A 25,963-nucleotide genomic window follows, 5' to 3' on the forward strand; every position below is an offset into this window, starting at 1 on the left:
AGGCCCTTCATATACCAATTGTGGGGCAACTAATGAAATTGGCCTCTGCGATTCATTAACATTGATAGCTCTTCAGGGTTTGGTTTTTGTTGTTGCTGTTTTCCCCCTCACAGTGGTCAGTACAATTTGAATTTCAATTTAGACATTTTAAACTCAGACTGAACAGTTGCCTGAAAATAAACAATTAAAATGTCATTTCTGAGGGCATGTTTGGGTAAACAATTGGGTTTGTGTTTTGTTTTGGTTTGGTTTTTTTTTCCAAAATGTTTTGCCTCTGAGACTTTGTTATTCCCTTCTAAGATGGAAAAGTTCGGCTATTGAACATGCAGGTTAGTATTTCGGCTTGCTAGCTTCGTCCATGTGTTACAATGGTCCATTTTTCTTCTAATCATATTGGTGCAATTGTAACTCTGCACAGTAGTTTTTGTGAGAGTGCCTCTGTGTTGGCTTAAAGCATGGAGGAAAGCATTTTTCTTTTGCTTTTAGAAAAAATAACAGAATAAGGAGCAAAATCATGCGAAGAGGTATCTGTTTTTACACAGATCATTGACATAATGCCACTTATGCAGAGGTGGCTGACAAATTTTGCTTTCAAGGCGTTCATCGTTGTGAAAAACTGAGCAGGCTTTAATGGTGAGTTCAGTAGAGCCTCTCGCTTGCAGTGTCTGGAGTTGCAATTCTCACCAGTGGCTATGTCACAAAACAGTTTGCTTCTGAAGAAGCTGTCGAAGAAAATACCAATTTTTATGTAATGTCAGATTTCCTGTCTCCTCAGCGTTCTTGCGCAATGAGTGATCTGTGTGGGTACTGACTGGGTACTTGCTGAAGACTTGGAGAGAGTGTATACGATGTCTGAAGAAGAACTGGCTTCCTAATGATTTTCAGATTGCCTTCTCTCTGAAAATAATAATAAAGAACCGTGATCTTATTTAGTGCATATGAACATTGTGAAAGGGAAATGATCATCTCAGTAAGGGTCTGCTGTTCCATTCCTGATAATGGATGCTGAAGTCAAAGCAAGCAGTGAATGGGAGCAGTTTCTATTTGTGGTGGAGACATTACTGTGGAATTTTTTCCTTGTTGTTGGAGTGGGTTATTTTTTGTTAGCTTTTCTGAGATTCTCCTGATGTGTTGTATTGCTTTAGTGTTAATTAGGTGTATTGTTTTGTGTTTTTTATTATATATCTTATGACAGTCTTTCTGGTTCAGTGTAGACAGTTTCTTGAAAAATGACTGACAGCTCGAATATTTCAGAAATTAGTTAATCTTCTCTTCAGATTTTGCATTTTCTGACTGGTAAGGTAACTAGGGAATGTAAGAAAGGGATCCTTGTGCTTCTCTTCAAATGCCTCAGGCAAAATCATAAATTGATTAGAATAGGTGTTCTGATATTGCTTTCTTAAAAATATTCAGAAAAGTACTGTGTGCATTTCAGTGTTATTCTTTGGCTCTAGGGTGACTTTTTTTCCTAAACATGAAAAAATCCCAGATACTCTGTGTTCTAGTAAGTAATTTTATTTATGTATCATTGACAACTATCTACTAGTTAGCATTTGGTTTATACTTGAGAGACTAACAGTGCCCAGCTGAAAGGAAGGCCACCCAGATTTGGGCTCATATTTGCACATTAGGTGGACAAATCCCTGGGATAGTACTGTGGCTTTCTGAAAAGGTAGTTGTTTCTTCCATATGATTTTCATGTCAAAATTAGCATTTAGCTTTCTGTTGCTCCCTGTTAATTGTCTTGCGTGAGAATAGAAGTTGCTGAGAGTTAATAGGCAAAGTCTGTCTCTTAAAATGATGTATTATAAAATGTATTTTAGTGGTAGTTCCAGAGGTGTATGGTTGAATTTGTGTTTACTGGATTTATTTGAAGGAGGGAGAAACCTTTTATGCTACAAAAGTATGAAAATGTTTTGCAGGAACTTACTGGGGCAGAGAAAGATGGTACTTTAGGTTATGGCTTTCTTTTGCAATTTTTTGCAGTGCTGTATTCATGTAACTACTGCCTAAAATCTCTGATATTGCTTCTTTTTCAAAGAAAAACACAATGAAATACCTATTTGCCACCAGAGTTGTTTTAAAAATCCATTTATGCCTGCTGTTATTTTGGAGTACAATCTGCCTGCATATCTCCTTTTAAGAAATAATTAATGATGAAAGAGTTTAAATCCAAGTTCTTAAACCACCATATTTTGTTGATATAAAAGTGGGAAAGCTTGATAATTTTTTAATTTTTTTTAATCTGGTTTTGTTCAAGATTTGCAAAGGTGACTAATACTGCTAAGAGTCTACTTGCAGTGTCTTTGGTGAGGTATGGGAAAGGGAGGTAATTTCTGGTTAAGTGTGTTGAGAAGCAAACACCATGAGGTACTTTATGCTTCTAAAAACTAACATATACTTCCCAATTGTCCCTCCTTCCTGTCTTTTGAAATCCAAGATCTTTACTTAAGGTGCAACCACATTTTTGTGCATGCTCTCTTTCTCTCTCATGTACTTTCTCTTTTAGAAGAGATTTGGGTCCATGGTGGTGTGGTGAGGCTGTTGGGGCTTATTAAATCCTTGGACTATTACCGCCTTCTGCTGCAATTCCACATGAGCACCCTTGATCCTGGTAGGGGAGACCTGGAGCCTGTCAAGCTTGGTTATACGGCTCTGGGGCTGAGGAACAAGGGCATAAAGGCCAAGTGTTTTCTCCTTGGTCCTCCCAGTGGAGATGTAGGGCTTGAGAAGAAGTGGATAGATCCTGGAGGTCAACAACTGCTTGCACAGCTGATGTTGATGACAGGCATTTGGTTTTTACAACCATGGAGACCATCTTTGAGGATCAAGGACTGCTCAGAAGAGACTGAATCTACCTGACTAAGTCAGGCAAAAGCATCTTTGCAAACAGGCTGGCCAACCTGGTGAGGAGAGCATTAAACTAGGAACAATGAGGGAGGCAGGTGACAACGCACAGACAAGTGAGGAGGTGGTGGACTGGCTTGGCAAACAAAGGGCACAGGGTGATGTGTGCCCAAGAGAAACCTTGGAAAGAATACAACAGGGCTGAGGGCAGAAGTTGATTCCATGGACTATCAAGGAAATACTTAATACTTATTTTTGCCTAGTGTCTAACGTTCCTGGTTAGTGTCCATCAAGGTTTTGATAAAACTCAGTATCTAATGTTTGTAGCAATTTTTTTGTATGTAGTCTTACAGTGAGAAACTTATTTCTGACACGTTAGTATCTTGATAAAAGTGATCCTTGATAATGTGATCAATGTCTTCCCTTATCTTCACATATTGATAGTGAAGGTAACACTAAGCTAGAAGTTGTAAAAGCAAAGAAGTGTCCTTACTTTTGTGCCCATACTTTTGCACATGGAGCTTTTCATCACCTGTGATGTTTGCTGGATGCACTTACTTTTCAAGTACAACAGAGAAATGAGACTGACCACAGGAAATCATGTCTCTGTTCTTGATAGTTACCCTTTCCTCATCACTATTCTGTGCCGATGCCTTAAGCTTCAGTTTTGGAGGTCTTCTACAACACCATACACTTTTGAAGTGAATAGAGGGTTTTTTTGTTTGTCTGCTTGTTTTTTTTTAAACTTACTTAAGTGGGAGTTAAAAGGTGTCATACCAATGTTTTACAATTATACAATCTATTTTGTCTTTATCAGTTTCCCTTAACTAAAAAAACCTTACTTCTATGCCAACTGTATTTAAGAACTCTTATCTGAAGAGAAGTCTTTATTTACATTTTGAGAAGGGCAATCATCCATTGATTATTTTGTAAATATAGCCCCATAAATCTTGAAATTTGAAAATATTTTAAGTGGTGTTCGTGCATTTATTTACACTATGCAGAGGACCTGTGTTTCTTCTGGGAGCACAAAGTAATAAAACTCAGTTTCTTTCAAGATCATGCATTTAATATTGGCCTATTTAAACAGGGAAGTGGAAAAGCTCCTGTCATTCAGTTACAAAGTCCTTTACTTTGTCTCGCGTGGGTAGATGGAAATGTTTGTATGAAGGCCTCGCGCTCCGTGACCAGTGGCAAGTTCATGGCAGCTTCCCCCTTAACCAAACGTTACGTAGCAAACCTTGTTTCACCCATTAAAACTGGGGAGGGCTGGTTCAGTTCTCTCCCTCTCTCTCCCCTCATGTTGTTAAGAAGGATTATTTTTAGCCCCTCTCCCACCCCTCATCCAGCGCCTTGAGGGAGCAGCCCAGCTTGAGGGGATGGTGAAGAGGGAGGACACGGGCCTACGGGATGGGACAAGTCTGGGGCCATGGGCAGAGTGCACGTTACCGAGTAGCTGAAACGTCTGGGTTAAAAATACTTTGCCACTTCAGAAAAACAAAGATGTCTTTTCCTTAACAACCCACCCCCCCAAAAAAACCCCAAACCCTTTTTGTACAAGATTTAAGAAACATTTGATAATTTTCTCTTATCATGGTGCAGAGACAAAAGCATTGGTCAGTACTGTGATCAAAATTTCCTTTGAACCTACAGGTCTTGCAGGTAAGTATATTTTAGTATCAGCCAGCTTGTGTGTAAAATTTTTCTTAGCTTTGGCCTAGAAATACACTTCATGAGGCTAGAGACTGCCAAAGTGAAAATGGTTCACTGCTAAATTAGTGAAAATGGTCTTCCTTCCAAATCAGTATGTTGGAAAAATTACCTTCTAAAATTAACTGCTTGGTGTTAAATTTAATTCCTCTTTTAATTCTTGGCAAATAAATGTAAATTTGGCTTTTTAAATGCTGAAAATGTCCTGGTAGTTTTTTAGGGAGTTGCAGGGATGTAATTTTGAATATAAAGGGCTTTTACATAGCAGCTTGTGAGCTTTCTTTCCTCATGAGCTAAAAGCTTGGATGTGAAAATTAAATTCAAGAAGTTGAAAATCCATTTTTGTTGTGCAGTGGAAATTGTTTCAGAGTGTGTTTCCTACTCATTAAGCTCAAAGGGGATTTGGATTAGTCTAATTTATCACTGCGAGTAGAATAGTGAGAAAGTCCTTTAAAGATGTGTACCCTTTTTAGCCTTTTTTTGTGGTACCCTCTTAAAGCAGAGCAAGCTCTAGAAAGATGCTTTCATTACTCAGTAAAGCCAGTCTTCAACCACGTATAGAAATGACCCAGATGTATATGCTGGCATATTTATTTTGCACACTGAAGGACTGGTTCTTGCATGTAATGGAATTAGGAATAAAATAGCAGAAGTGATGGCCTCCCTGCAATCTGGTTTGCTCCTGGGAAACTGGGTAGAGCTAAACTGTCGTGCCGGGTGCCAAGTTCCTTCTCTGTGTGTTTAGTTGGCACAGTTGTGCTTCAGCTCTTTGTGGCCCACAGTCACATGTGTTTGCTTTGCTTCTGCAGGCCTGTGGAGTCAACCATTTATATTGACAAGGAAAACCTTATCTATTTTCTCTTAACAAAGGTAATGCTGGCTGCAGAGCCAGGCTGTCAACTGTGTTGGGTTTTTGTCAAAAATACCTGTCCACTGTCAACTGGAGTACTGCAAAAGCCAGAAGGTTTTCACAGCTGGGGGCCCAGAAAAGCTGTTTTGTTGCTGATAAGGTGGCAGACTGGCTGATTTCTAACAGTCTTGTATTGTTCTTAGGCCTGATACTTTTACAGTGAATATTTCTGAGATGCTTTGTAATAACTTTCACTTTATAATATATTTCACTCAAAATATCTTCTAGGTGATGGAAGGAAGAAAACAATATTTAACTGAATATTTGATTTTTTTAACTCATTTAAGGCACTCTAGACTATCTTCTTGTTCCTGGGCCACTGCATGCATCCTTTTGTGTGATGAAACAGATTTGGACATTGCTTCAGGCATGACTCCTTTTTTTTTTTTTTTTTTTTTTTTTTTTTCCTCCTCCACAAGCAGCAGGCAAATGCAGCATCATACAGGCAGTGGTTGGTGGGATTCTGGGAAAGGGCTGTATCTCTCCTCTGAGTATCATGACATCAGGTAACTTCTGCACTGAATCATGGTTTGGAATGGTGAAGTCTCCCAAACGTACTCCTTTGCGGCCAGCTCTTTCTAGGTTGCCCACAGGGAAGTGTTTGAAGAGCTTTCTCAGTGCCTTTGCTTCATTTGCTCAGTGCTGCTTTATAAAAGTGCACACATGCGACTGTGCAGCCCAGCACCCTGCAGAAATCCTCGAGGTGTTGCTTTGAGGCAGGTTTGTAGTGCTGCTGAGTGCCCTGCTGTAGCATTGCATTGTGCTCCCCATACAGATCTGCCATCTCTTTTATCTCTCTTCTCCCTTTCTGTGGTTACAAGGGGAAAATCAACAGCTTTACTGCCACAGACAGGCCTGTATAGGCCTCTAAGGAGGATTCAAGGCTGAGAATCTCTAATAATTCGTGTGGTGGCAAGCGTTTTGCTTTCTATTCATTACGAAGTGCCAAACTACAACCTGTGATATGAGAAGTTCAGTGTACAATGTTGAAAGGCCATTTTTGCCTTAAAGAAGCCCAAAATATTTGTAATCCTGTCTCCCTGACTAGTAGATTGTTATTTTGCACTTTTTTAAATTCGTCATAGTTTTGGGTTTTTTCCCCTCTTAACTGTTGTGCATCATTCTGTAACTAGTTGCTAGTTTTTGCATCTCTGTTGTGCTTTTGGCATAGATTGAATATTCAGATGCTTAGATGACCTTTTTTCTTTTTCTGGTGTATGGGATATCTATATGAATTCTTTTCAGTTTTTATCAATATGCTAGAATATAGAAGTGGTTTCATTAGGAGAAGGAAACAGGATTGCTTTTGTACATTTTTTTTATTATTACCCTTCAGAAAGACCTCAGGTGGTGGCATTTGAAAATTACATCTGCTGGGGTAACACTACCATTGTTCAATGTATGTATGAAGCCCTTAAGGAGATACACTGAGAGTTGAGGCTGCAGCATCAACATTGTATTTATAACTTAAACCACATCCTTTTCTTGGAAAAAAAAAAATAGAGTGAAATATTTGTACTTGTTCAGCATGTGGCTAAAATGAGTGCTTAAAGGAAAAGTAAATTAGCACTCAGTCTAGATAGGATAAAGGCAATGAGTGGACCGTGAAAGCATCAGTATTGATAGCTGTCAGTCTTCATGCTAGTCTGGAAATCTGCTTAAACACCTTTTGTAAAAGAGATTTGCTATTGTGCTTGATGGCCAAAGTGGTTACTTTTGGTTTTTATGGTTCATCTTTGATTTGTGAGGTCAAGAGCTGTATCCATCAATGTGCCTGCCAGATGCTGTTTGCAGTGACACTATAGAAAAACTGCCTGGGTTCAAAGCAGGCAGCACATGTGCTTTAATAACATTAGTTTCAGGTCAAGTGTTCTGGAGGCTGTCAAAACTCGGTGTGTGCCCAAGTGTGGTTTTAGATCTGTATATTGATCTTCACAGTTTTGTATTGTGTGTGCTACTCTGCTGCTTGTACAGCTGATGTGGTGGTGGTTGCTCTGCCCTGTAGGACCAGGGTGGGACTGGTAGAGGAAATAGCAAGTTATAGCTCTGTCTGTACTTGTCTGAATTTTATGTGATTCACGTTCAGGTTTCCTGTGTACGGTTTCAGAGTTAATGTGCACAGAGTGAAAGACACATGACAGGATTCTTGCTTCAAATTGAAAGTCTTGACCCAGAGCGTATTTTTGTGTCTTGTCTTAACTTGTTTGCAAATTCCTTGCTGTTTTATGAGAATTCTCGATTTTGGCAGTGTCTTAGAGTACCTACAGAATAACAGGTCACTCGCATCGCTTTTCCTTCTCTCTCCCCCTGTGTATAGGGTACATGAGTTTGGGTTTGTTGCCTTTTTTTTTTTTTTTTTTTTCCTCTCTCAGTTCACAGTATTCATGGGAAAACCTTGATTCTTGCACAGGGTTGTCTGTCCTGGTTTTTATGTTTTGTTTCCCAAATGTTTCCCATCTGTCATTTTAGCACTTTGATCCCAAATGCAGTTAGCCTCTGTCAGTGGTGTGGACACAGTAATGTAATCACTTGTTTTCTCCCTATTGCATGCTTGAACCTCCCTCCTCAGCATCAGGGGAATACCTTATGGACTAGTAAAAGCTGACTAGTAGCGTACTGTGGATCCATTAGTTGTCTTTATCTGTTGCATTCTGAGCTGAAGAGATTTTAGTTCAGTTATAAAATATGAGAACCCCAGTGTGGCCAGGAACCTTTTCTCAAAATGAAACAGAATTGCTATAAAGGCAAGATATCCAGTGTATTAACACAATTTGTAAGAACTTCTCCACAAGCAATAGCTGTTTTTAAATGCCTTTCATAAATGGGGGGAAGCACATAGCAAAATAGTGTGGAACTGGTAATGGGGAATGTAGCAAATTTTTGAGTTGGAATTCAGTATTTTTTACTGCAACCCCTCAGTATCTAAAGGTTTTAAAATAGACTGAATGCATTTCTTCAAAGACCTGGATAATGTGTTTGAGGCATTTCAAACCTTTTTCAAAGGGCCTTTGTCTGCCTTGGGGGTTAGTGATGGGATCCTTTTGTTTGAAACTTCTTTTGAAATTCTCCATCGGTGACATTAGCAGCAGTAGCACTGTACTGTTGAAGCTGAGAGGAACAGAAAACTGTCCCTGGAAGACTCTAGCCCTCTCTCTTTCCATCACTCTGTAATTTTTTTCATTCTTTTACTTTAAATAAGATTTTTGACACATGCACAGGAACATAAGAATAATTACTCCATATAGAAGTTACTGAGTAGAGCATATTTTGAGTATTGCATTTTAGAAACTGAATGTAAAAAATCTGTAGAAGTGAAAATAACACTGAGAATGAGGTGTACCAGAAAACTGGAGATAATGATTGTGATTAGCTTGCTCTTTAAAAAAGTTATTTTCTTTATCTGAAAATTAACGGGAAAATTCGAATCCTTTGAAATGACTGGTGGGGACTGAAAAAGGAACTGATGTAGGAGTTCCTGGAACATTTTCAAGAGCTTGAAGCTGTAGAGATAACATGAGCCCAGCTTCAATCTGGCGTTACCCTATTCTGAATGATGGCAGTAGTCTTGCTCAGGGAGTATGAATAAGCTGGTATGGCATTGTTAAAATTCACCATTCATGTTCTCTGAAAGAAGCCTGGTGCTTGCTAGTATGTGAATGAGTTTCTGAATTGGTGGAAAGGGGGTTGGAAAATCTCCACAGTTAAGAAGAATTAATGGGTGAGTTCAGGAAGATGCTTGAACATACTCGTTAATGCAGGTCCAAGAGATTTCTGCCTACCTGGAGAGGGCCAACTGCCATTCCATGAATTCTTGCTGCTAATAAGGGTTGTCCACAGCATCTCATCTGCTTGATTGTGTTAAGCTGTGCTTGTAAAATTCCTCCCAACGGATGGGGGCTAAAAACTTTGAGACTGATAGAGGTCTCTGAGAAGAAAATAATGAGGAACTTCTCCAGCTTTCATGAAAGCAACATTGTTAGTACTTAATCTGGGGATGCAGAATACAAAAGTGACAATCATCGCTGTTAAGAATTACTTACATCCTGTCCTGTCGATTGATTGCAGCAGTATTTGGTATTTAGAGAAATGTTCGTGCATTTGGCAGACTTACTGATACATGGCTCAGTCATGTTACTGTGACATTTTTGAAGGAGCACGTATCCATGATTTAAAGATTCTTCTTATTTTTTTTTCCTGTGGAACTCTGTGGAAGATGAGTTAGCTCTGAACAGAGGCAATGTATATAATGTCCTAAAGGTATACTATAACCTAACATCATACATACCTTTTATGAATATTAAATGAAAGGTGGCCTTGCATGGTAGAATTTAGGTGAATATCACTGCAGAAGTGGAAGATCAGGAATGTTTTGCAGAGTTCTTCAGCCAAGTCTGGAGTTGCATGATCTTCTGCTATGGATACAGTTTAGATTATCAAGATTGTTATTGCCTGCAACAATTTACCCTTTTTCTGTTATTCCAGAATGGAGGTTTATTGCCAGTCAAATCTGGCTTTATCCACTAGAAACTCTCATCTGTCTTTTGAGGTGGTGTCTGTTGTTTATCTTAATTTCGTAAATGTAGCATAGAGGAAGAATCAAGTGTTTTACTATGCCCCCAGTTCTGCTGGGTGTGTGGACTTAAGTGCAGGGAAGGTAGCATGCTGTGGACAGGAATGAATGAATGAGAATGAGAGAAGGAACTGGAGAAATGGCGATGCTGCCAAAGGAAAAGTTGATGCACTCTCAGTCTGTGTTGTCTTGCTGCAGTTAGAACTTTTGATGTCAGTGCAGCACTTTTCTGAAAGTAAAGGAAATTTCAGTCTGTTTTCATTTGTGCCATTGGGATGGAGCTAAACATACTAGCTAAGTACATAATAAGAAAACAGTTTGTAAAAGCAGGAATGAGAGCACAGACAGTATGAATCTCTGCTTCACATTGGTTTTCTTTAATTCTCTTTAAGATGTAACACTTCTTGAATAATTGTTTGGTTTCTAATGAGAAGTTTTAACTCTTCTGTGTCTTTTTGAATTTGCAAAATGAAGTCATTGAGTAACTGTTTTATGGTTAAAGGAAAAAAAAAAAGCCCTTCCTAACTAGTATGCAAAAACGGCAAGGTAGTTAAAAAGCTGGCTTGAATACTCCAGAGTACAACTTTCCATTTCCGAGTCCTATATTTTCTTGAGGACATAGCTGCTTCAGTAAATGTAATATGCTTCACTGCACTTTTTAACCTGGCCTGGTACTGTAGTGCCTGCAGAACACAGCTCATTGTAACTCAGCATTTCTTAATGTTTCCCATTTAGGTAAAGATCATCTAAATAGGCGCTGATAGTAGCAAAATACAAATAGCCTTGCTTCTTGCACTAATGGGTGTATATATATAGCCAAAATGTGATTTTTTTTTTTTAATATTGCTGTTCATTTGTTGCAAATATTTTGATAGCTACCCATTATTTGTATATTTACCTATCAAAGTTTTAAAATGTTGTGTAATACGGAGACTATGTTGTTCACTTGGTGGATAATAGGAAAACAGGCGAACTGAGTCACAAGGCATTGGTGAGCAGCTGCAATGGGAAACTGGGCCAAAAGTGTCTTGTAAAACTCTGGCAGATTATAATGCAATTTCTAATTTTTATCAGGGCTGAGTCAAGAGCAGCTGTATATGTACATATTCACATATATACAGTTGCAGCATATATGCACATCTTATTTTGTAACTGCTTTATGAAATGATAGAAGTATTTCTAGTCTGTGACCAGCTGTTATGATGCAGTAGATGCTGGAGTGCTACTTAGGTGTTTTATGGTATTTTGGAACACGAGTGGCCAGATTCATGTGAGAAATGCAACTCCAGTGTGCTTTGATAGTGATGTTGGTGCTCTGTGGTTTCTCTCCCAGTGCCAGAACACCTGCAGAATGGGGCATGTCCTCCTCACTTTTTCTGAAGTACAGGTTGGAGGCCTTAGTTCAGAGAAGGGTCTAAGCACATTGAGAATGCCCATCTCATCTCAAGAAGCTTGACTTGAGTTCCAGTTTAATGCTAATTTTTGCAGTGGTCAAGGAGATGCTTTTTGGGGAGAGAGAGTTTTTGTGAATTTAGGCCTATATAATATTTATTTCATGACAAAAACAGGTGTAATCTATAGTTCTTGGGAACCAATACTGTAAAATAAACCTATTCTGCCCATCACTTCTGAAATTGCATTGAGTGCTCAACCTGAAAGTAAGAGCTAGGTAGAATTACATTTACTATGTTATGTACAAAGGGTCTTTATTTTATAACCAACCACAAGCACTTTATAACTGTAGGTAAAGAATCCTCCTGGCACAGCTCAGGCAGCGTAAGGGAATGTGTTTTCACTTTTTCTGTTCATAGATTGGAAGGATAAAGACACTTAAGAATTTTTAGGACAGCGGAAAAAAGAATTAAGCAATTGGCTAAATCTTGTCTTTTAAAATGGTGTTTTTTAATACAACTTGTTTAGAGCATCTGGATCATCAGTTGTTCTTTTGCAGTGATTTTCCTTGTATTGTTTTTGGTAATATGAATATTAGATATGCCAGTAATAATGTGTCATGTAAATTTTTTAGTGCAAATAATAAAGCAAAAGAAATCTTTTTAAAGTTTATGTTCTGTGTAAGAAGCCAGGCCAAGTGGATTTACATCCAACTGTGCACTGTCATGTTTTAGGCTGATAAATCATACAACTTCCCTGTCAATGTCTTGGAGCTGACGTCTGTCAACACCAACATTGTGGCTTATCCAGGGAGCAGACAGCACAGCTGCTGTGTAGTTCTTCCCAGTGATTTAACTCAAACCAAAATATCTCAGGGCTCAGTCTTTCTAATTTCCCTGAGAGTGCCAAACCCATGTTTTTAAAGGGATGTGCACATCTCCCTAGTAAGAACTTGGAGTGACAACTCGTTTCATAGACACCGCTGAGTATCTGTTGGTTAGTGTTTGTTGCTGCTGCTCTTGATGCCTTGCAGCAGATTGGACTTCCAGCTGTTTCCCAAGAGGAACAGCAATCCCTCTCCCTCCGCACCACCAGGTGCATACCATACACTAAATACAATGGAATACATTTGAAAATGGAGCTAACAAGCACTATCTTTACAAAACCTAGAGCAATAGCTCTGATCAGGAGTTAAGCTGCCCCTTCATCTGGGAAAGCCCTGAACTTGGTTTGGTCATCTAATTGTACGAATTTTGTCTCATCTGTGATGGCAAAATTTTTAGTGGCTTTTTACTTTGGGATTGGCTCACTCTGCTGTAGCAGATGTCCTCTTCTGCTTTTTTCAGAGCTGAAGGCTGTTTTCCATCTCTTCCTACAAAGCAGATGTAGTTGAGTTACTGCTCACTATAGAGCAACTAAAATAAGATGGAGAACCCAACTTCAATATGCAGCTTACTGAATCAATGGCCTCTATATGCAAGTGATTCTGTAAGCCAGTACAGATGCTGTGGACCTTGCTATGTGTCCCTTGTGTGTGTGGACCGCACTTAACGCATTGCAAACTGGGTGGCTCCACAACTTACAAATGGTATCTGTTGGGTCAGGGCTTAAGTATTTGTGCTGATCACAAAGCTGTTCACCCAAAGCAAGTTGTCTCCCAGTATAGCCACTGCTGACTGGGTCCCTCCATCTGCCTGAGGGACACTAGTTAACGCAAACTGAGGTGAGCATCTGCTAAAACTGACTTGTCTCCTCAGCTTCGACATACACATAGCTGATGGGTTTTCTGCATGGGATGCTGAGGTTGATGCCTTGAGGGAGTGCAGAATCCTTTCTCTTCTGCAGGTGTTTCTTCCTCTGAAGCACAGTTTCTCCTTTCTTTCCTGTTCTCCCTGCTTTCTCTAATTCTTGTCTGCTGCTGTGTGAATACCAGTAGGCTTCCTAGGACTTTGTTTCATTTTTTCCTGACAAAGCTTGCTGTCTTGCTTCAAAGTCTCTTAAGTTTACATGCCCTAAGTTTGTACTCCTGTGTTCTATAGCGAGATTGACGGACTTAATCTACCTGTCATCTTATATATTCTGTGTGGTTATTAATAAGGGCAAATAAGAGACCACTTAGAGTTTAGACATGTTCTGTTTCTGAAGGCAGAACTGGTGATTTTCATGGACAGATTGTATAGGAGCATTTTCAAAATGTAAGTCAGGCTTTATAAATTGTACAAAGGTAATTTCTCCAAAACATCACACAAAGTCTTCTGAATGAGCATGTGCTTGAATAGAGCAATATCTGTCCTTTAAGAAGCATAGGCATATTATATTTCTTTTTTTTTTTTCCTTCTTCGACTCTTAGTCAAGTCTTTCCAGTGATATTTAATACTGCATCAGTCACTTCATACCCATTGCTCAACAGATGACTGCATGTGCAGTTTACTGTCTGCATTGCTGCAAGCTTGCATATACATTTCCCTTGAGTACTGTTATAGTAGCTTGAACAGAAACCATTGTATAGTCACTTCCTAACTCAAATGAAATTCATTGTATAGCATTACTATAAAGACTTGCAAAAGTCTTAGGCTACAAGGTGCGTGTGTGTGAGGGGTCTGAAGGGGCACCCATTGGCTCACTGGAGCTGCCTGCCGCAAAGGGACTCTGATCCTAGCAGTTAAAGGCTCAGGTGGTGTGTGTGCGGCTCCTTGAATGGTGTGTGACTGCTCGGGCAGCAGTCTCTCCCTTAACAGTACCAAAGTAAAACATTTTGAAAACGTGAGTTATTTTTTCATTAGTAGCAATATAAATATTTAAAACTCAAGGTTTTACAAGTTATGTTTTCTTCAGTCTTTTCTAGCTAGAGAATGAAATGTTTTTATTTTGGACAATTTAAGTGCTGAAGCTGTTGACTTATCTCTGGGCCCAGTCTAATACCAGGTAGCTAATTGGCAGATTTGTTTCAGAAATAGATAAGTACTTCTGCTTTAAACAGTTAAGTACATGAGTTGGTTAAAGACTTGAAGATGGCTGTTCCTAAGTTCTCTCTAGCTCGTTTACCTTTGCTCTGTAAAGAGAAATATTTCTGCACTATCTTCTGATCTCTTGGTTCACTAAGTCAACAGTGGAAGATGTCAATAAAAAGAAAATGAACTATGAGGAGGAAGGGTGGAAACTTACAAGGCTGTCATGGTTTTTAAGATCTCTCTCTTATTTAGATGTCTCCTCTAGCCCCCCATCTTATGTCCTCTAGTCAGATTAAAACAGACTCAAAAAAACCCCAAACCCTGTGTTTTCTGAGAGTATTTTCCCTCAATGTTTTGCAAAACCACATATATATAGTAAAGATACCAAACCCCTCTGTGTTAATGATTCCATATTCATTAAGAGCGTAATGGGTGTGTAATTAAGAAGTTTGAGGAATGTTTCTGGTTGATAACTATAAAAGAACACCTAATCTGAAGAAATGTTTGTTTTACAGAATACTGAAACCAAGGTGGAGGAAGCAGCTAAAGAGAGTCCAAAAGCAGCCAGACTAACACAGCAGTCTTCAGAGGATAATGAAGTATTTGGTGAGTTACTTGAACAACTGGAAAATGTTATTTGATCTGTTACTACATGTCGTGGTTTAACCCCAGCCAGCAACTAAACACCACGCAGCCGCTCACTCACTCCCCCCCACCCAGTGGGATGGGGGAGAAAATCGGGAAAAGAAGCAAAACCCGTGGGTTGAGATAAGAATGGTTTAATAGAACAGAAAAGAAGAAACTAATAATGATAATGATAACACTAATAAAATGACAACAGCAATAATGAAAGGATTGGAACGTACAAATGATGCGCAGTGCAATTGCTCACCACCCGCCGACCGACACCCAGCCAGTCCCCCGATCGGCGAATCCCTGCCCCCCACTTCCCCGTTCCTATACTAGATGGGACGTCACATGGTATGGAATACACCGCTGGCCAGTTTGGGTCAGGTGCCCTGGCTGTGTCCTGTGCCAACTTCTTGTGTCCCTCCAGCTTTCTCGCTGGCTGGGCATGAGAAGCTGAAAAATCCTTGACATTAGTCTAAACACTACTGAGCAACAACTGAAAACATCAGTGTTATCAACATTCTTCTCATACTGAACTCAAAACACAGCACTGTACCAGCTACTAGGAAGACAGTTAACTCTATCCCAGCTGAAACCAGGACACTACAGAAAAGAGAATTCCCACAAAGTCCTTGTGATCTACTTAATGTTGGTGTATAGCATTTGAGTGCAAGCCGTACAGTTCCACAGAGACCTGGAAAGGTGGAGGAAAGGACCAAGAAGAAAACAGAGGGATCAAAGGTCTAAAATAAATCATCTCTGAAGAAAGATTTGCAGTTGGTTACCACAGAGAAGAAAGATTGAATCCAAGTCTTCAACAAAATTAAAGATGTGTGCAGTAAGAGGGAAAATAAACTTTTCTCTATCTCCGATGGGTAGGGCAAGCAGTGAATTCTTTAAATTGCAGAAATAAAGATTCGATTAAATGTTGGGAGGGGGAATCCTAAAACGAATACTAAAATACTGGGACGCATCATCTGGAAAGTGTGGAGATTCATCATTGCGGGCCTTTAAAAACAGTTTAGACAAGTAACTGTCTAAACTGATGTAATGTAGTTCATCTTGTGGCAGAAGGATAGACTAGATGATCTTTGAGGATACTTGGGAGGCCTGGATCTTAGATGAGCTCCTCTTGATAGTTTTCTGTGAATCCCACCTGCTTCCCTTATAGATTTTGCTGGTAGTTTTATTATTCGATCTGAAAGCTGTATTTGGCTTTTTCTTCTGCATTAAGATTTGGAAAAGAGCCAGGGAAGCCTTACTATTCCAACTTCATGTTGGTTTTATGCTAGTAGAACTCCAATAAAAAAGCAGTAGTCTAACATTAATGCAGGAGAGCTGAAGGCAAGGCTGAAAGTTTATCAGTTGGTGTAGTATTTAGCTCCATTATGTTCTGGAGTGGATACTCAAGATCTGCAGAAGTCATGTGGATTTTACTAAGGCTGACTAGCTTGAAAACTTTGGATGAGTCAAATATTTTTGAACACAGTAAGGAATTTTTTTTCTTTCAAGGTACAAAAGAAATGGAGCATGAATAATTAAATCTTTCTTACTATATATGGAAACAATGCTTGTGACCATTTAAACTGCTTGTGTTTAAAATCAGCTTTCCTCAGTGAGATCATGTAGTGTGATTGGCATATGAGCCTGAATTCCTGGTATGAATGTTTCCAACACTGATCATATAATGCCAGTGTCTGAAGAATCCACAAGTGGATTTAAGAACTAGGTTTCAACTTTATTAATTCAGTGGTGAGGCTATTACCTCATTCCCTCTACATCTGCTCCACCAGTTATTTGCAGTAGATCCAGTGTTACTGGTTATAGAGCCCCACGGCACTGTGTAATGTGCATCTCAGACTGTGTCCTTTCTCAATTCAGATCTCAGGTTTTCTTTCTGTGAGAAGGATGGAGATAGCAAAGCAAGGAGACCTCTGTCTGCCTCTTTCTACAAGCAAAATATCAGGCTTTTAAACCTCTCTGTTATGATCACAAGCCCCGTGTACCAGTGAACTAAACCAGTAGTTAGTCAAGCCTGTGGTCCATATGAGGACTGTGAACTTAAAAATGGGAATTAAAACCCATGAATTTCACTGTTGATAGGCTTAAACTCACCACCCAGTGATCCATACCCTCACTACAAATTCTTTTACTAATTTAAGAAGGTCGACATGTAGTGTACTGCATGTTTTTTAAAGCTAATGATTTACTAACAAATTGCTAAATACTTCAATGTTCCAAATCTGTGAACTTAACTGCTTATCTAAGATAAGCCAATGATCAACCTTTGATAACTTGGCAGTACAAGGAGGAAAATTTCTTTCCAACTCTGAAACTAGTCAGACTATAGTGTCTTGTATCAACCCTTTTACCGCTTTACAAATGAAAGTCCGGTTTGTTTGTTGTTTTTAAGATTAGATCAAAATGGAGAGGGAAAAAAAAAAAAGAAAAGAAGAATTATGGTGCAAGTGGAGTCTGTAATCTTCTTTTTCACCCTGGTCAAGTATGGAAATCCAAGTGGACTGAAGGTTCAAATGAAACCACCTTAGTGTGAGACTCCCTGAGAGTCAGGGAGAAAATTTTGGCAGATATAAGTTTTACGTCTCTGAGAATGACACTGTTGTATATACCTGCCTTTCCCTGCAGTTCTGGGCAATTTCTTAAGATGTTCAAATCCATCTCATAGGGGATAAATGATAAGCTTGAAACAGTTTTCCCTAGGTGAGTTATTTGTTGTCCTGTGACTTAAATGATTAGATTACAGACCCTGCTCAGTTATTCTCCCTCTGGCTTGATCTATTTCAAGCTATCCCTCATTTCTTTCTTCTTTCTTTTTCCCCAGTGATGCTAATTATAACGAGCATCAAGTATGCACCAGGAGTTGTTTAATTTATAGCTTCAGCTTTGAGTAGAATCCCTCTTCTGAAGAATTTTAAATAGCCTCCAGTCTCTTTGAGCGGGTGCAGCGCAGCGTTCCCTTTTCGCATAGATCACTGTCTTCTGTGCCTTATTTATTTTTCACAAAAATCACTTTCCCCAGCTTTCTCTGGACAATGCCACCCCCTACAGAAGGGTTAGCACAGGCAGCAGAGAAGTCAGTTCCTGCCTGGGGCAGCCACTGAGCCCCCTTCAGAAGAGGGGGCAGCACCCCTTGACTGCTGCCTGCCTTTTCTGCCTCGGTGGGTGGGTGTGCAGCGGGTGCTCGGAGGGGTCGGGTCCCCCTGAAAGCACTGGGCTGTCCCTCTTTGCTGAGCCGCCCGGTGGCAGCAATCACCAGTCCCTGGCAGCCCTCAGAGTGCCTGGACTGCCAGGTCAAAGGCTCTTTAGAGACAGAAAGTGCATTTTAGACAGAAATCTCTTGCTTTGCTCTTGTCTCCCCACTCGCCAAGGTTAGCATTGTCTTGGCCCAGGAGACAATATGATTTTTCAGGAAAAGGGAATTTTTTGTACTGTGGACAGCACAGGACAGATGCAATTGCTAGAGATTATTATACAGAAGATGTCCGAGGGAGCTGTGCTGTTTGAATACAGCAATATTTCTTTTGGAAGTACTTGCTTCCAGAGTAAGTGTGGTTTCTGCAGTCCCTTTCAGTTGGGTACAGTTTTGGAGGCAAACACTTTATTATTGATTGAAAATGTTGTGGTGCTAAAGAAGCAAGTGTGGATATCTCTTCCAAGTCTGCTAGACCCAATAGCATTCTTTGTAGATACAAGAAAGGATTGATCCACTACTGAGGAGGGCCACTTGTGAGTGAACATGAATGTCTTAGTTTTCTTCTTTTTCTTCATATGAGTTGGATTTGGGAATTGCCATTCCGGAGGGGTTTTTTTGCATTTCTCTTTAATACTTATTTTTATATTGCTGTGTAGCTGAAATGTCCTTACCAACGGTGAAGCTGCATTGTACCAGCTGCTTTATGAAGCAAGTCAGGTATGTCTTGAGTTTCAGAGAGCTAATTCTCAAAGACGGTGAACTTTTTAAAGAGGATAGAGTGGAGAAATGGAGCAGAAGGGTAAGAATACGGGAGGGAAGAGAAATCTAGTCTGTACACTAATGGTATTTGTAACTATGAAATTCTCAATTAACAAGAGTTAGTTTTGTTTGCCCTTTGAAAGGATTTTCTTGTGACACCCAACAGAGTTCTGTTGTGTGATATATACTGAATATGCATCTGTGATGTGGAACTAGAATGTCTTGCTTGCTACAAACTTCTGTTGAACTTGCACGTAGTCAACATGGTCTCTGTTGCAACCAGTATGTAGTCAGAAAAGGATCGTGAATGACATCTCAGTCCAAGTGTGAGAAAAAAATTGCTGGGTAGAGTGCTGTGCATTTACAGAAATGGATTAGGAGGTGACTGCTAGCCTCCAGAGATTATTTTCAGAAGTTTATTAGATCCATTGCTACTCTAGAACTGTGAGGCAACAGCAGGGGGGCAAACTGCCTGTCCTTCTCACTACTGGGAGGACTGGACCTTCCTTTGGTGCAATCCCATATTGCATTAACTTGGAAAAGGACAAACACAGATTTTTATTGATGCTTTTTTTTTCCCATAGGATTGAACTAGCATAAAATTACAAGTAAGGAAAAATTCTCTGTGGGAGAACTGTAGCATGTTGACAGCATATTCCCCTTTCTGATAGCAATGAAAAGTCAAAGTGTACTAACTTTCCAAGATACAGTAAGTCTTGATCTTCTCAAACTGTAAAGTTTTCATTTCTGTCTAGTAGATCTGGTCTAAAATTATATCTGTGGATGTGGCCATAGTTCTTCGTGGCTTAGTGCTTTCCAGTGATCTTGTGCTGTGTGACTAGAGTTGTACTGTGGGGTGTTGGGTTTTTTTGTTGTTATTGTTTGGGTTTGGTGGCGTTTTGTGTATGTGTTTTTCTTATAAAAAAGGCAAAACGAACTCTTCTTTTTCCTCTAAAAGAAGACATCAGAATTGCAGAGCTTTTTTTTTTTTTCCTTTCACTTAGGCAAGAGGTAAGCTCTGTTCTGAGTGTGGCAAAGTAACACTGAACGCAGCACCGTCCGTCATTCTGCCATTTCTAATTGCAGTACTGGGTACATCCTGAGGTATCTTTTCGTATGCAGAGCTCAGGTATATAGCTAGAAACTGTACATTCAGCACAATTCCACAGCAACCTTGCCTGACCCTGATTCCTTGCTTATGCTGAAGCCTGCTGCTGTGTCCTACACAGAATGTCCTGTGGATAGTTGTATAACCTCACACAGGTTGAAGAACTTCTGTCTCCACGAGTTTTCCATCTGTAATGGTTTGACAGATGTAGTCACGCTCACCGTTGGGCTCCCTTAACGTGGTAGGACAAGGGCAGCTGCAGTTGCTGCAGTCCTACTGCATCCAGACCTAGGAATTTCTGTATGCTGTGTATCGCATACCAGATTTGGGGGTTTTTTTGTTCGGTTGGGGATTTAATGATGGTATATAAAGCCCATTCTCCCAAAATAATAGGCAGTGTCCATCCCTTACAAATTAACAAGTAGTTGTACAGAATATACTTAACAAACAAGGTGGGAATGTATATGATTGTATGTATATGATTGTATGTTATATCTGTATGGATTTCACTCTTTTCTTGTATCCATTTTTGCTATTTGATTCTTGTTTAAAAAAGGGAGGGCGCAGAATGCAAAAGGAGGAGCTGGAAAGCATTTAGCAGCTCCTGGCTGCACAGTGCCTTTATCAGGAGGTGATGCGGTCCTGTCAGGAGTTTGCTAAAAGCTGAGGGTTATTGTAGTTCAGTGACCTTCTTACTGGGAAGCTTCTCTCTTTGTAAACACAATCTATTGTGGGACACAAGCTATGACTTTAATGCAAGATAATGGCAAGCTTACATGAAAAAATCAATCTGGTGAGACAGCAAATTGTCCTAAAATAGATGTTATTACCATGGTGCAGTTATTCCCTCTTGCTTGAGAGGTAAATGGGGGAATTTAGTCTCCTGTGGTTTTTCATTATAAGCTAAGTAATGATTCTGTTTTTCCAACTGTCCATATATTTCCATTTTCCTTCACCATCTCTTTCCTTTTCCCAGTTTCTTGCAAGGCTTGGCCTGTCTGCTTCCATCCAGAGACCACTGGCTTATCAAAATTACAACAGCAAGACTGGATTAACTTTCTGAGATTGAAAGAATAGATTTACATTTTAATAAAAAAAATGCTTGGCTTGACATTTTTTGTGCAGTTGTTGGATCTCACAGTTACTGCTCACAGCTTTCTCTTTTTGGTATGTTTTTTATGCCCACCTAAAGCTTTTTTTTTTTTGCCTCCCCCCTCCCGCCCCCCGCCGGGAAAGTGTTGAAACTCTGTTCTTGTAAGATCTTATGTATCTTAAAATGCTTTTTGCAAACTATGTGTAGTTTATGTAAGGACAGGAGAAGCTGAAGACTAGAGAACTGCTGTGGTGGAAAGAAACCTGCAGGATTTCAGAGGCAGCAGTTGGCCAGCTGGTGGGATTTTTTGTTACTTTAAGGTTTGAAGCTTTTTCTAAAGTATAGATATTTGCATTTTTTTATGTTAATTCTGTGGTTGGTTTGGTTATGGCTTATTTTTATGGGTTTTCTTTTTTAACAATAGCATTCAAACATGTTTTTTTCTGGCAGCCATCTGATGCTTTAAACAGTAACAGTAGTTCTTGGACATATAACTAGTTAATATGCCATTGTAATCAATGTACTGGTCTACAGTAGCATCTAAACCTGTAAGATTACTTTTAGCATGGCACTGATGTTTGCCACAAAATTAATGTACAAGCACTTGAGGGCATTTCAACAACTCTGATCTGGTATGATTTTTCTTTTTTTCTTGTCTCTGTCACATGCAAGCTACGTGCATAACAGACGTTTGGATTTTTCTTCTTTTATGGGGACTGGAGTTGTTACTAGATTCGTTAGCATAGACATGGACCTGATCCAGTGATGCCTGCTGCATTTTTAGCAGTGCAGGCCTGGTGGCCTGTGCTTGCTGTAATTAATCAGCACAATAATGGTATAATAAATGACTTGTTCATTATTTTAATGCTTGCTATACAGTGTAAAGGATCTGCTGGGTTTTTTTCCCCTTGTCTATTCAGTAAGAGTGAGTCTGTATGCGAGATGGGGGAAGCACAATAGGCATTTACCATCCTATTGTTATCCAGAGCACACATTGTAGCTGATTGTAAAAGTGAGGATGGCTAAGGGTGGTCTAATGTCACATGTTGCTGGGTGGTGATATGAGGCCTTTGGCTAATTAGCTAGCCATGAAAACAAGTTACTCCTTTGCCAGTATATTTTGTCGTCTTTGTCCTGTTAGCAGGCTGCAGCCCAAGGGAGTATTATGTTTGCACAGAAGAAAGAGTCCTTAGTGTTCTCTGTCACTGATCCTTGTGTACCATCCAGTTTGGTTAAGGCAGGATTTTATCTCTAAATGAATTAAAAATGCTTCTGAAAGATCTGTTTTGGGGAAAGTAGCTGGGATGTTGCTGTTGTCCCATTTCCAGTTTTGGTGAGCCTGAATAAATGCCTGTTTGAGTGAAATAAGCAGCAGAATAGTCCTTCGTGGGCCAGCCCCTTTTCTGTCATGTTAGCTGAAACAGATGTTGTCATTAAAGTTTAATTACAATGTGACTCACTTTTTAATGTAATGGCTAGAAGAGAACCAGAATGAGCTTTTTTTACAATCTACTAGGAGAATATGGAAACACCAGCTGAGATTGATAATCCTTTTGTGTCTTAAAAAACATAAAATATGAAAGCCACCTACTTTGGCTTCCTGCATAGTAAGAATTGTGGAATTTCATTGGGTAATTCCTGGATCAAATCCATAATAACTGATTTGAGCCAGAATAATGTCCTATTGCAAGAATTGTATGAAAAAGATGGATTCTCCTCAGGCTTTCAGTGGTCAGTTATCCTGGTTAAAAAGAGGCACTTTGCTGATGGTCTAGCCCCCATAATTACCTCTGATTGTGTGACCTGGCTGCATTAGGCTGCCCATAGCACACGTCATGAGAGATCCTAACCCAGATTTTTTCTTATCTGAATGCAGAAGATAGAAACCAGAGGAAAAAGGGGAGGTAAACGTCTTGCCCTCATAAACACAGTAGGTCAGTATTAAGTTGGTGCTTCCTATCCAGTGTGCTGTCGATCGGGTGAAATTTCAATTAATTATCAGGATCAGATGGACCTAAGAAATTCTGGCTTGGTTTTCTTAGTGGTACTTCCCACTCATGCCCCCATTTAAGCCTCATTCATTGGCAATATTGTAATTCACTCTACTGAGTTTGGCAAAACTATAAAGATAGTGAGTTGAGCTTAAAAATCAAAAATCCATCAACCTGTCCTTCCAGCATTAAAGGGGTGGGCTGGAGTGCGAAAAGAGCTGTGGATTTTCTTATGTTCAGGTTGTTGCCCGAAGACTGTGGAAGGGTGGCAAGAGAGGCGTTGTAGCTGCATCCCCTTGTCCAGCAGTAGGTCTTCTGTGAAAATATCAGACTTGGTATGTTATGGGTGTAGCTCTGGAAGGGAGAGCCAAGCAGCAAGAAGCCCACTGTGAAAGGATTATGAAAATAGAGAATGACAGCATATTGTAAACACCGCAGACAAGCTGTTTTGGTGGTGACCCTGGCAAAATATTTTGATTTCTATGATGAGTTAATCTAAATTGTGCTTCAGCCTAAGGTATGACATTTGCAACTGTGTCCACAAGACTGAAAATGAATCTAATAGTGGTGGAGAGTGAAAGCAAGGAGGAATGCAGAGCTTTTGAATGAGCAAATGAAAATGTGCAGGACTTCGGCATCTGTTGGCTTCCCCCTGGTGCTCCCATCTCTGTACCCTGGAGCTCTGTAAAACTCCGGAGCTCCAGTACGATGTCAAGCAGCAAATCCAGCCCATACTTGAAGCTGTGGCTTTCTGTTACACATTTGTTCAAGTGTGGTTGTGTGGTTTGGCTTAATGCCTTCAAATAGATAGCTTGGCAGCACTTGCGCAGTAGTTCAGTTTTATGGGCGTGACAGTATTCCTTTAAGTGCTGACAAGGAGGCACAGAGCAGAGATTCACATCTGAGGTATTTATTTTTGATGAGGAAAATAGAAGTGAAAAGGACTAGTATTTACTGGTGTGCACACACTGGTACTTGTACAGAAACATCCTGGTGGCGACAAGACTGCAGTCGCTTACAAGCCTTGCGAGGAGCAGAGAACAGCCATGATAATGCCGCTCTTTATTTTCAGTGCTGTTCAGGCAGGCTCCCTCTCTAGAGCCTTCCCTATGCTTCCCTTCCCTGTTGCCAATGAAAAGCTTGGCTTTCTCTAGGCCTTTTAATATTCCCACTTAATTAGAAGGAACCCGTTTTTCTACTGGATACAAAGTATCTCCATCAAAACAGGAACTTTAAATTAGTCTGAGTGATTTCTAGTAGCTGTCATCCATTGTGGGTTTTGGGTTTTTTTTTTTCCTTTTTGATCCTTCTTGCTATAGCATCTTAAAATTTCTGCTGTGTATGATACTAACCATGGAAAGCTAACAATGTACCTGATAGTGCTGACAAGCAGGATTGCAGCAGCAATCAGCATTTTAAAGACTAAACTCTGTTGTTAAACGCACGCATGTATGGATGCTGTTGCAAAAATACTTCTAAATCTCTGTTTATCTCAAGTGACTTCAGTGGAAACTGGCTACAGATAGAAGAAATTCACAAGAGTTCTCATTTCTGTTCTGAAAGATCTGTAATAGGATTTTCTTTTTAACCTTTGCTTGTGGAAAAGTGATTGAATATGCTCTTGAAACAAAAGTGATAGGTTTTGGACATCTAACTAAGCCATTATGCAACGTTACCATAAATAGACTTGGTTTCACCGAACTCAGTGGAGACAGAATGAAAATATTGATGCTTCTAAAATAGATACTTAACATTTGACAAACTATTCCTTCCTTGAAATAAGGGCTTCCTTGAATGTTTCTCAGGATGTGGTGACTCTATTTGCCTTGATGTATCTATGCAGGACCTCCTGCTTTTTCAGCACAGCAACTCTAGTGATTTCAACAGAGCTCTGCAGTGGTTATGCCTGAGTTCCTACCAAGGAAGATGCTGATCTTGGGTCAGTGGTACGTGAAGTTCTCGGCTCGATTAACAGGCTTCAGGAAGCCATCTTTCGCATCAGGCGTCCTGCATGCCGCTGAGGCAGCTTCAGGCAGAAAGACGTTTCCATTTTCTTGTCTGCAGATGTCTTGCAACCCAAAGTCAAATGGGAGAAGTCGACAATTTTATTCTTGAACTGAAGGGCCAAGTTTTAAACTCAGTTCTGACATTTATTGTCGTGAGTGGACTGAATTCTTTGCAAAGCATTTTTTGGCAGGATTAGTTCTAGAGATATGTTTTTTGCCTCCTTCTGCTTCACCTATTCATCAGGTCTAAAATGTTCCAGTATTTGATTTTGTAAGGTAAGGTTATGGTATGAGGAGGACTTTGCCACATTAGTAGTATTACTCTTACCTTTTACTTTCTTTCAGGCTGTTCTTGTTTTCTGTCATGTTCAATCTTGTATGTAAACTGGCCATCCTTAAAATGACCACAAGACCCTCTTGTTTGGTCTCCAGATTTTATTGCTGTTATCACATTTCTTCTGCATTTGTCAACACAGGAAATCTATTACAAAATAGGATGAAATGGAAAACTTAAGATGTGTGGATACCAATTATACAGCAAGCCTAATTTCAGTTTGAATCCCCTATTCAGCATTAAATATAAATTCTGAAAGTTTACTTCTCTTTATTTGCCAAAATTTCTTGAAATAATTTTACTGCTTTTTTTCAAAATACATAATTCTTATAGGAAGATCTGAAAGCAAATTTATTTCAAGATCCATGCTGAAATAAAACCCTCAGCCAAAAACTGTCAAGACCCCTGAAAAATGAAAGCTTCCCTCTTCTTTTTCCACCAAATTACT

The 25,963-nt window shown here is 39.7% G+C and overlaps 1 protein-coding gene across 1 annotated transcript in view; it reads left to right on the forward strand.

Annotated features, from left to right (window-relative positions):
• MBP (myelin basic protein) overlaps nucleotides 1-25,963 on the forward strand; it is a 94,144-nt gene that overhangs the window by 17,262 nt on the left and 50,919 nt on the right. The window contains exon 2 of the mRNA XM_052788387.1: nucleotides 14,896-14,986. Within this exon, the coding sequence (XP_052644347.1) occupies nucleotides 14,896-14,986 (91 nt within the window). The remainder of the gene's footprint in view (nucleotides 1-14,895; nucleotides 14,987-25,963) is intronic.

This window comes from Harpia harpyja, chromosome 5, assembly GCF_026419915.1.
Source record: "Harpia harpyja isolate bHarHar1 chromosome 5, bHarHar1 primary haplotype, whole genome shotgun sequence".
Classification (NCBI taxonomy): Eukaryota; Metazoa; Chordata; class Aves; order Accipitriformes; family Accipitridae; genus Harpia; species Harpia harpyja.